This window comes from Sinocyclocheilus rhinocerous, unplaced genomic scaffold (genome assembly GCF_001515625.1).
Source record: "Sinocyclocheilus rhinocerous isolate Xijiao unplaced genomic scaffold, SAMN03320098_v1.1 scaffold872, whole genome shotgun sequence".
Lineage (NCBI taxonomy): Eukaryota > Metazoa > Chordata > Actinopteri > Cypriniformes > Cyprinidae > Sinocyclocheilus > Sinocyclocheilus rhinocerous.
This window is the reverse complement of record NW_015639510.1, coordinates 360162-372031: the sequence shown is the minus strand read 5'-3', so window position 1 is coordinate 372031 and position 11870 is coordinate 360162. Positions and strand designations below refer to the sequence as shown.

General features: G+C 34.7%; 2 protein-coding genes across 3 annotated transcripts in view; one reads left to right on the top strand and one right to left on the bottom strand.

The window, feature by feature from the left end:
• Positions 1-3604, top strand: part of ces2b (carboxylesterase 2b) — a 23815-nt gene extending 20211 nt beyond the window's left edge. Inside the window, exons 29-35 of the mRNA XM_016566953.1 lie at positions 881-1034; positions 1673-1816; positions 2020-2097; positions 2192-2339; positions 2794-2943; positions 3044-3116; positions 3200-3604. Of these exons, the coding sequence (XP_016422439.1) occupies positions 881-1034; positions 1673-1816; positions 2020-2097; positions 2192-2339; positions 2794-2943; positions 3044-3116; positions 3200-3383 (931 nt within the window). The 3' untranslated portion in view covers positions 3384-3604. The remainder of the gene's footprint in view (positions 1-880; positions 1035-1672; positions 1817-2019; positions 2098-2191; positions 2340-2793; positions 2944-3043; positions 3117-3199) is intronic.
• A 3096-nt stretch (positions 3605-6700) lies between these two features.
• Positions 6701-11870, bottom strand: part of LOC107751272 (F-box only protein 31-like) — a 15025-nt gene continuing 9855 nt past the window's right edge. For both annotated transcript variants that reach the window (XM_016566949.1, XM_016566951.1), the window contains 4 exons: positions 11144-11253; positions 10875-11028; positions 8628-8941; positions 6701-7074 (listed from right to left, as the gene is read on the bottom strand). In XM_016566949.1, coding sequence (XP_016422435.1) covers positions 6852-7074; positions 8628-8941; positions 10875-11028; positions 11144-11253 — 801 coding nt within the window. In that variant the 3' untranslated portion in view covers positions 6701-6851. The remainder of the gene's footprint in view (positions 7075-8627; positions 8942-10874; positions 11029-11143; positions 11254-11870) is intronic.

The following is an 11870-nucleotide window of genomic DNA, read 5'->3' as shown; positions in this document are numbered from 1 at the left end:
TACTTAATTTTTTTTTTTTTTTTTGAAAGTGTAGGTTAACAAAAAAACAAAACATACAAAAAAAAAATTCTTGACCTATTTTTTTTGTAAATAAACAACATTTTACTCATTACGTATTAGTAATTCAAATTAAATTATGTAATCAATATATTGAATATTTATCATCACATTAATACATTAATACAGCAATACACATGCCAAAGCTAATGTGTGGATTTTAAATATTAATTAAATGTTCAGTGTCGTTATATTAATGCAAATTAAATCAATGAAATTGCTTTATTATGTTTTTGTGCCATATAAATATAAGGGATGCACTTAAAATATTTGGCTGAAATAGTTTTGGAGGGCCGAAATCAGACGAAACTGTTTTTATTGACCAAGTTTTTATTTTATTTTCAATTATTTACCAAAACGTTATTTTCAGTTTTTGATTAAATTAAATTGATAAATTTTGGTTTCGGTGCTTCATTAAAAAAAATCATTTTGGTGCATTACTTGTATGTTGTGAGTCAGTTTTTTCTGTATTTAATTACAGATCACACTCTCTAAGTGGTTTAATTTGCTGACATTGTTCAACAGTGTTTTTGTCTGAAATAGTTATTTCCATCACATCTCAAATGATGATTTGTGCTTCATAACATTCTGTCACTTTCAAACCAAGCAGCTTTCTGATGGTCAACGTTGCAAATCCCTGTGGCCAACATGAATCTGTTGCTAAATCTACGTGGCGAAATATTTAGTGAAATTCCACTCGCATGAATTCCTTTTAAAATGACTGAATTTCGGTCATGGAAATTTGCTGAACAACTCTCAATGTGACCACACCATTAGGCATATAGAATAATTGTAGCCTCTTATATGATTAATCTCCATTTAGCACGGGAGATGAACATGCTCCAGGAAACTATGGTCTTCTGGATCAGGTTGCAGCTCTTCAGTGGGTTCAGGAGAACATCCACAGCTTCGGTGGAGATCCTGGATCTGTGACCATCTTTGGAGAGTCTGCCGGAGGAATAAGTGTATCCACGCTGGTATGGGTTTTTATTTATAGCATAGTAACTCAGCTTTCTTTACTGTTAAATATTTGTTTTTAAGATTAAAGATTCCTTTTTTTGTAGCACGGGAGATGAACGTGCGCCAGGAAACTATGGTTTTCTGGATCAGGTTGCTGCTCTTCAGTGGGTTCAGGAGAATTCCCATTCACTTCCATTATAAGACTGACAGACTGCAACGGTTTGTGTTAAAAATCTTCGTTTGTGTTCTACTGAAGAAACAAAGTCACCCACATCTTGGATGCCCTGGGGGTAAGCGGATAAACATCAAATTATCATTTTTGGGTGAACTATCCCTTTAAGTATGAACTGAATTAACTGTATATTAATTACAATGAAATGAAAATGTTGTATGAAAATGCAATTAGCATATTTAAATGCCCTTTTATTTAATTAATATTATATTATCTGCAAGTATTTTTTTAAATATACTTTTACGTGCACATTCAATGCAATTAAGCACACTTATTTTTTCACAAGAGATGATGCTTCAAAATATATCATATATTATGTAATCATATAAGTGATTTTAGAATATATGTACAATATAGCCTATATTTCACGTGATTGATATTAATGGATGGTAACTGTGAGGATTGTTTCCACTATGTTTCTAGTTTGCGATGATGCACTTCAGTCTCGCTCTGGATTCTTATTTCCTTCCCAAACCTGTAGAGGCTATCGTTCAGAAGCAAGAGTTCAGTAAAGTTCCTCTCATCACTGGAATTACTGATGATGAGTTTGGCTTTTTACTGCCCGCAGTGAGTAAAAATAATATTTATTACTATATTTAATATCACACTCCAAACTCGCTCGCTTAGAATCAAAGATGTTGTCTGACTGTCATTGAAACAAACCTTCTGTCTTCAAGATCGTATGAAGTCAACACGCATACAGAGATCTCAGACACATTTACAGCATATTCACATATTTGGTTTTATATTTTGATGCTATTTCTCCATAGTATTTTGCGGGTAAAGGATGGATTGATGGGATGAATAAAGAGCAAGCCATAAAGGGCCTGACCCTCACGTATCCTGATGTAAGTCACAACTCAACACAATGCACATTTACATTACGTAGCTTCCGTGTGTTTTTCTTTGAATCCTGTGTGCTTTGACTGGTACTCCCATCAGCCCAGGGATCGATGGATCGTTGATCTGGTGGCGAACGAGTACCTGGGCGACACGAGAGATCCCATTCAAGTCCGAGACATTTACAGAGAGATGATGGGCGACGTGATGTTCAACATCCCTGCCCTCCAACTGGCAAAATACCACAGCGGTGAGACGCAGTCAATTATTCATTTATTCATATTGGACCATTGCAACTGTGTGGGAAGAAGGGTTTCATAATATTTAAGAAACAAATAATTTTTAATTCTGATTATATTACGTAGTTTATTAAATTTAAATAGTAGCATAAAATTATATATACACACTACAGGTCAAACGTTTGGAATAATTACTAAAATTCTCTTATGCTCACCAAGGCAAAATGCTGTAATAACAGTAATATTGTGAAATACTATTACAATTTGAAAGGAAGTGTTTTCTTTTGTAATATATTTTAAAATGCAATTGTTTCCTGCGATGCAAAGCTGAATTTTCAGCATCATTCAGTGTCACATGATCCTTCAGAAATCATTCTAATATTTTAATTTGCTGCTCAAAAAACATTTATTATTATTATTATAATTAGTAGTAGTAGTATAAAAGGTCTTCTGTTGTGATTGTAGCCTCAGGAGCGCCGGTTTACCTGTACGAGTTCCAGCATCCTCCCAGTATGATCCAGAAGAACAGGCCCAGCTTTGTTGGCGTCGACCACACAGATGAACTCTTCTTTATCCAGGGCACCTGCTTCGCTAAAGCCCACCTCAAAGCAACCGGTAAAACTCGTCATCACAAACACATCCTTCACTGACACTGAACTTTTCTGAAAGGGTTTTAAATACCACTGAATCATCATTTAATGGTTCAATCTTTCAGCTCCTTTCACAAAGGAAGAGGAAGAGCTGTGCAGGACTGTGATGGGATACTGGGGCAACTTTGCACACACCGGGTAAAATATCGCTCCTCTTGTTTTTGTAGAAGAACAAAGTATATTGTTTCTGCACTCTAATACGGCTGTTTTTGGATCGGCAGGTCTCCGAATGGTCCGGGTCTGACACACTGGCCTGAATATGAGGATGAGGCAGAGTATCTCGGCATTGGACTGGAACAGAAAACTGGGAAGAACCTGAAGAAGAAACACTACACATTCATGACCAAGACGCTTCCAGATCGCATACGCCAAGGCCGAGAGAAAACAGAGCACTTAGAACTGTAAAAAAAAAAAAAATCTATGTGTTTCATTAGAAATGAACTTGAATGTATGGATGCCACAGAAAAAAAATTAAGAACTGTTCAGCATAAGAATTTAATTAATTAACCTGAGAAAATCAAATAAGCACTGAGTGTATTTTTTTGCTAATGTTCAGATTTGATAGAAAATGTACAAATAATGTCTAAGCAACTAATGTTTTGCACTTAAAAAAAATTCGGACAACATTCACGTTTTTCCTCCATTTTATTGAGAACAAACGAAGGCTAAAGCTGCACACCTCCCTGAATTTGAATGCAACGTGTGCATACTAGTCATGAATTTGCGCTTTGACATTTTTTTAACTGGCAAATTGACATGGATGACAATAATTCAACTATTGACAATATTCAGATTTTTTTTTTTTTTTCCAAACAGCAGATTAACGTCAAATATAAACACCTGTATTGGATGCTTGACTCACGTTTTGCTACACATAAAATTATCACACTTACTGACAACTTGTTTTACATCCAATATAATTACAAAACTAAAAATAAGGAAATTACAAATGTATAAATTACAGTTTTAGGCACAGTGCTTTGCTAAATTATCATTATAGATAAATAATGGAGAGAAACTCCGACTTGAAGTCGACCTAAATCTGTGAATCAGTGAATCATGATGATGAAAAAGGGGCTAAAACTTGATTTTATCCATTGGGAAGTGAGAAACTGAGTTATTAGTTGCACAAATGCCTTTAAATATGATTCAAATAGCTATGAGCCAATATAAACAGCTGGAATTACATCTTATTTGGAATAATATCAATAGCTGTAGGATATCAGTCCACGTAAACGGCCAATTCTATGAGAATATTACACTTAAAACAACAGGCGATATACTTAAATTAGTTCATCAATCATATATACAATCAGCCCTAAAACAAAGCTGAAATATACTGATAAATGTTTAAATATTTTCAATGCATTTACATATATTCACTTTACATTATACTGATTTTCAATTTTCAAATGCTAGTAATGCTGCAGTCAAATACAAAAGTATAGCCGGAGTAATTCTGCCTCTGATGAATGTCTCCGCTGCGTAGGGAAGAGCACTTGGAAGAGAGCTGCACAGCTAGAGGAACAGAATCACTATCACGTGAAAATGAGACTGTCGTCGTGGTCGTAAAATTTGGTGGCTAACCAATTAGCTATTCGCTTGGAAATTTAACAGTATGATAGATAAAAATTCAAGGAAAAGTTTAGCCAAAATTGAACATTTGCTGAAAATTGACTCGCCCTCAGGCCATTCGAGATGTATATGAGTTTGTTTCGTCATCAGAACAGATTTGAAGAAATTTAGCATTACATCACTTCCTGTGAATGTGAATGGGTGCCGTCAGAATGTGAGTCCAAAACAGCTGATAAAAACATCACAATAATCCACAAGTAATCCACACCACTCCAGTACATCAATTAACATCTGGTAAAGTGAAAAGCTGCATGTTTTTAAGAAACAAATCCATCATTAAGACGATTTAACTTTAAACCATCAGCTGTTTGGACTCTCATTCTGACGGCACCCATTCACTGCAGAGGATCCATTGGTGAACAAGTGATGGAATGCTACATTTCTCTGTATCTGATGAAGAAACAAACTCTTCTACATCTTAAATGGCCTGAGGGTGAGTAAATGTTCAGCAAATGTTGGCTTTTTTAGTGTACATATTAATGGATGCATTATGGAGTGATAAAACGGACAACATTTGCAACGAAAAAGCGGCTGGAAGTCATTCGTTTTCAGTGAGCGCTGATGGAAAAAAATGGAAGCATTTCCAAATATGGTGTGGACTTTTTACAAATAAAGAAATAAACTGAATAAAGTCATTTAAAAGCAACCGCAGATGTTGCCGCATTGAGGACAAAACGCTTCTAAGATTATTTCTAAAGCACAAAACCACAGGATCTCAGAGTCTGAAGAGCAGAGGCACGCTCAGCTGAGTATACGGCCGAATTTTCACATTGTTGTTGTCTTCATCGCCATTTCCAGGTTACAAAAATAAATTAATTAAAAAGCTGATAAGAAAGGCCTAATATAATACAACTGTACGGGCATGTGGCGTAAATACACCTGTGCGTGTGTGTGTGTGTGTATGTGTTATAGTGAGTGTGTGTGTGTATGTGTTAGTGTGAGAGTGTGTGTGTGTGTGTGAGTGTGTGTTATAGTGAGAGTGTGTGCGTGTGTGTATGTGTTATAGTGAGAGAGTGTATGTGTTATAGTGAGTGTTATGTGTTATAGTGAGAGTGTGTGTATGTGTTATAGTGAGAGTGTGTGAGTGTGTGTGTGTGTGTGAGAGTATATGTGCTATAGTGAGAGTGTGTGTGTGTGAGTGTGTGTGTATGTGTTATAGTGAGAGTGTGTGAGTGTGTGTGTGTGTGTGTGTGTGTGTGTGAGTGTGTGTGTATGTGTTATAGTGAGTGTGTGTGTGTGAGTGTGTGTATGTGTTATAGTGAGTGTGTGTGTGTGAGTGTGTGTATGTGTTATAGTGAGTGTGTGTGTGTGAGTGTGTGTATGTGTTATAGTGAGTGTGTGTGTGTGAGTGTGTGTATGTGTTATAGTGAGTGTGTGTGTGTGAGTGTGTGTATGTGTTATAGTGAGTGTGTGTGTGTGAGTGTGTGTATGTGTTATAGTGAGTGTGTGTGTGTGAGTGTGTGTATGTGTTATAGTGAGTGTGTGTGTGTGAGTGTGTGTATGTGTTATAGTGAGAGTGTGTGAGTGTGTGTGTGTGTGTGAGAGTATATGTGCTATAGTGAGAGTGTGTGTGTGTGAGTGTGTGTGTGTGTGTGTGTATGTGTTATAGTGAGTGTGTGAGTGTGTGTGTGTGAGTATATGTGCTATAGTGAGAGTGTGTGTGTGTGAGTGTGTGTATGTGTTATAGTGAGTGTGTGTGTGTGAGTGTGTGTATGTGTTATAGTGAGAGTGTGTGAGTGTGTGTGTGTGAGTATATGTGCTATAGTGAGAGTGTGTGTGTGTGAGTGTGTGTGAGTGTGTGTATGTGTTATAGTGAGAGTGTGTGTATGTGTTATAGTGAGAGTGTGTGTATGTGTTATAGTGAGAGTGTGTGTATGTGTTATAGTGAGAGTGTGTGTATGTGTTATAGTGAGAGTGTGTGTATGTGTTATAGTGAGAGTGTGTGTATGTGTTATAGTGAGAGTGTGTGTATGTGTTATAGTGAGAGTGTGTGAGTGTGTGTGTATGTGTTATAGTGAGAGTGTATGTGTATGTGTTATAGTGAGAGTGTGTGTGTTATAGTGAGAGTGTGTGTGAGTGTGTGTGAGTGTGTGTATGTGTTATAGTGAGAGTGTGTGTGAGCGTGTATATGTGTTATAGTGAGTGTGTGTGTGTGTGTGTCAGCAGGGAGGTCCCTGACGGTGCAGAGCGTAATACCAGAGGATGTGCCTGATGAGAAAGCTAGTGTGAGGTTTGCTCTCAGGATGTCCATGACTGCATGTTGCGGAGCATGGCCTCGAAGCGCTCCAGGGTGGGGGCCTGAGCGTGAGACAGCTGGTCGGTCAGCCGACTGTACAGACTGAAGGATTTGAGCTCCAGCCAAATGAAGCCAAAGTGGTCGTCATCGAACAGCACGAACAGACCCGGCGTGCGCTCTGGACTCGTGAAGCCGTGGCCGGCGATCAGGCCTGTTCCATAAAAACTGAAACACAAAGGAAATCCATATTATAATTAAACAAACTAACACTTTATTTTAAGGTGTCCTTGTTACAGTGTAATTCTACATTTAAGTACTGAGTAATATGAATTAACTACATGTACTTACTATATGGTTAGGGTTAGGATTAGGGTTACTTGCATGTAATTATGCATAATTATTGTTATTATAATATTAAGGACATGTAACGTGTAACAAGAACACCTTAAAATAAAGTGTTAGCTATTTTTTCATCCATTTAAAGAAAAATAAAAAATTATATATTTTGTATTATATTTTAAAGTGTACTGCACATTCCTTTTATATACATATATATTTATTAATTTTTTTTAAGTTAGAATAATAAAACCCTATTACACACACACACACTTTTCAATTTAAGTAAAAAAAAAAAACTTAAATTATTTAAATTATTTTCATGTCAATTTTATATTTTATAAGTTATATATAATGTATATAAACATTTAAAATAATTACAAGAAGTGCATTTAATATTTTTAATTTAATATATATTTAATTCTAAGTTACATATAAATTATATACATACAAAAACTTAAAAAGCTAATTTAAAAAATGATGTCTATTTGATGTATTTTATATAAAATACAATGTAATAACTTTTAACATGTATTAGGGATGCAACGATACCATTTTTTTAGAACCGATCCGATCCGATACCAGAAATTCTGAGTATCGGCCAATTTCGATCCGATCCGATACCAACACAACGAAAACTTTATGGTGCTTTATAATGTTTTTGTGGCTTTTGTGGGGCTTAACAATAACAGAATGGTATACACACAATATCGGATTTGGATCGGTGTCGTCTGACCGATACCTGATCTGACAGAAAATGGCAATATCGGAGCCGATACCGATCCTGAGTATCGGATCGATGCATCCCTAGTATTTAATATTGCATGTCACATTTTAAATCATTTTCATGTCTATTTTATATCTTTTATATAGTACAATATAATTACTATTCATTAATTTAAAATGATCACATTTATTTTAAGTGATTCATTTAATTGCTGTCTATTACTTCTGTATAAAAATATATGCTATTTAATATTAAGACATAAAATATTACATCAAATTATTTAGTTTAACAAATTAAATTTAGTAACCGATTTAAATTAATTGACATTCATATTTTATAAAATATAATAAAGAATTATTTTCATTCATTTAATTGCTGTCTATTATTTCTGTATAAAAATATATAAATATATAATTGTCATTAATTACATTTAATATTATAGAGACAAAACAAAAATATAAAATAATGAAAAATTATTCAGTTTAACAAATAAAATTTGGAAATTGATTTAAAATAATTAACGTATGCCTATTTTACAAAATATAATTAAGTATTATTAATGTATTAATAATATAATAAAATGATCAAAGGTAATAAAAAAATATAAATACTGTAAAAATTTAAATTGAAATGAACTTTGGCTGATTTAATAAACATTATGTAATGTGTACAGTACAGTGATAAGATGTAAAGTACAGTACAGCAGCAGACTCACCACATCTTGCAGGTTCGAGGATACACTTCATTACGGGCCATGACTCCCAGAGGCAGCACAAACGGCTGCGCTTCAGATGCAGCAGCTCCCAGCTCCACATCCTCCGCTCCAGCAGGGGGAGCCGAATCTGAGCCCTCTGCAGTCTCTGATGGGGCGTCCCGGAACTGTGGCCCCCTCTGGGCCTCCTCGTGCACCCCCAGCACCAGGCGAGAGAGCTCTTCTATGCTCCGCTGGTGCTCCAGGTCCGGCAGACGCACCGGCCGGTTCAGGTCGATTTCTAACGTCAGCTGACCTGCTGGGACATTGGGGTCACCCTAAACACAAACAAGTGAGCTGATGAACACGCTAAGTCACGCATACTATAGGCATCGTTGGAATCTTAATTTGAACTTTTACTTTTAAATAAACGTAAAGTTTGTGTAAATGTGGAGTTGAAAATGTGTTAATTTATTTACTATGTATTTTTCTGCTCATATTATTCTGTTTAGAGACTATATGGAAATACATTAATGACAAAAAAATCATGTGCCAAAAAAGTGTGCATTGCAAATACACGGCTTGTATTTGCTTTGTACGCATTATTATTAAAATTATACACTATCTATAATCATTTACAAAAATTATTTTGTGTATACACATTTTAATTTTAATAACAAATTATTTAATTACATGTATTTAAATTGATTTAAAAAAAGACATTTTTATTTCTTTTGTCTAATACAAAATATGCAATTAATATTAATAATAAACTATTAAAACTATGAACTACAGTACTACGATATTAATTTATATATTATAAAAATATTTAAATAATAAAAAAACATTCAAATTTACTTGTTTTATTGTCACACACAAATAACTAAATTGTTTTTAATTATGATTATTTACATCATAAGCTATTCTTAGTAATGAATAATAATAATAATAATTGTTCAAATGTAATGTTTTTAAATTAATTCATTTATTTTGTGTATCCACATTTTAATTTCAATAAATACTAACAAATCATTTTATTACATGCATTTAAATGTTTTATTTATTTAGTCTAATACAATTAATACTACTACAAATAAGAATAATTATAAACGATTAAAATTATGAAATACAATACTATATTTATTTAGATACTATAATATTCATAATATTTTTACATTATGAAAATTATATAAAAAAAATAAGAATAAAATGTTACAATTTGTTTTATTTTGTCATACACACAAATAACTAAATTGTTTTTAATTATGATTATTTACACCATAAGCTATTCATAGTAATGAATAATAATAATAATAGTTAATTAATTAATTAATTAAAATAAATTCATGTATTTTGTGTATACACAGTACAGTATTTTAATAAATACTAACATATCATTTTATGTGTATTTAAATGTTTTATTTATTTTGTCCAAAATATAATATGCAATTAATAATAGTAATAACTACTATTATTTTTATTATTACAAACTATTTCAACTACGAACTACAATACTTTATAAAATAATATTTAAATAACAATAAAATGTTAAAGTTTACTTGTATTATTTATTTTGCCATACACACACACACACAAATAGCAAAATTGTTTTTAATTATGATTGAAATCATAAGTAGTGATGTCAAACGATTAATCGCATCCAAAACAAAAGTTTTTGTTTACTACACACACATATATTATGTGAACAAAAACTTTTATTTTGGATGCGATTGATCGTTTGACAGCACTACTCATAAGCTATTCATAGTAATGAATAATAGTAATTTATAGAAATAACAAAAAAATAATATAGCTGTAGTACTAATATAATAAATAAATAAAACATTTTGGAAGGTGAATATTTTTTTCTTAATTTTTAATGATGAAATTATGCATCAAAAGTTTGTAACTGAATTGCTTAAGTGCATAAATGTTAAATGTATAGTCCCCAAAGATACAAGCACTGTTAATGTATGCATTCTTATGATTAAATTATGCTTTTTTTCGTATTAAAGAATTTTGTGCTAATTCAACGACTGGACCAGAAACTTGAATGCTTCGATGCTTAGACTGAACAACACAATTAAGAAAACACAACTTTTCCTTGTCATTTCCTCCAGATAACACACCGGACTGGAAAGTGTGACAGACGTCACCGTACAGGTGTTGATTTGAGTTGAACTGTGCCTCAAATAGTAAAGGTTTGCTCAGTGTCATGTTTTCCCTGAGAATCAAAGCGCTCCAGTCTATATTTGCAGATGTCAGACTCACGGTAAGTTTGGTGGCTTTGGCCTTGGAGCCGTGGAAGCTCAGCATGATGATCTCCAGGCCGTGACTGCCGTATGTCCCTTTGAAGAGGCCCGGCTGCAGCAGGTCTGAAGGGAGGCACGGGGGCAGATAAATCCGCCGGTACGTCAGGCAATTACTGAAACCAGGAAACACACGTTTAAAACACACCTGGCACCAGACTGCAAAACTGAACCGAGGAAATGAAACTGTTAGCGCATTCTGGGTGAGAACGGGCGATGTAGGAGACTCACTCGTATTGGCTGGTGTAAATGAACTTCATGAGGATCAACTCCTGCATGTGCTCGTGGAAAATGTCCTCCAATGTTCTTCCCCATTCCTCCTCCAACCACGTTCTGAACTCCTGCACAAACACATGGGGCTCAGTGTACATCCAGAAACTGCTGCGGTTTACCTCAAAATCTGTCTTAAAGGGATAGTTCACCCAAGAATGAAAATTTGATGTTTATCTGCTTACCCCCAGGGCATCCAAGATGTAGGTGACTTTGTTTCTTCAGTTGAACACATTTGATGATTTTTAACTTTAACCGTTGGAGTCCATCAGTCTTATAATGGATGGCAATGGTAACAAAGTCTATGAGAATAAAAAAAACATGCACAGACAAATCCAAATTAAACCCTGCGGCTCGTGACGACACATTGATGTCCTAAGACACGAAACGATCGGTTTGTGCCAGAAACCGAACAGTATTTATATCATTTTTTACCTCTAATACACCACCATGTCCAAATGTCTTTGTGCGTGCGCACGACTTTCGGTGCATGAGGTGTGTACGCGCTCTGGCGTAGTTTACGTTAATGGGTGTTGTCGCGGGAGGAGCAAAAAAAGGGAATCAAGTGCCCAAAATAAACAGGGGATCTGGTGTCCTCGTCGTGCTGCGGGGTTCGTGAAGGGAAGGGCAGTGGTCAGGAAGGAAGGAAGGGTCCAGGTAAGGGGCGGAGTCCGGCGGCCGCACGCGC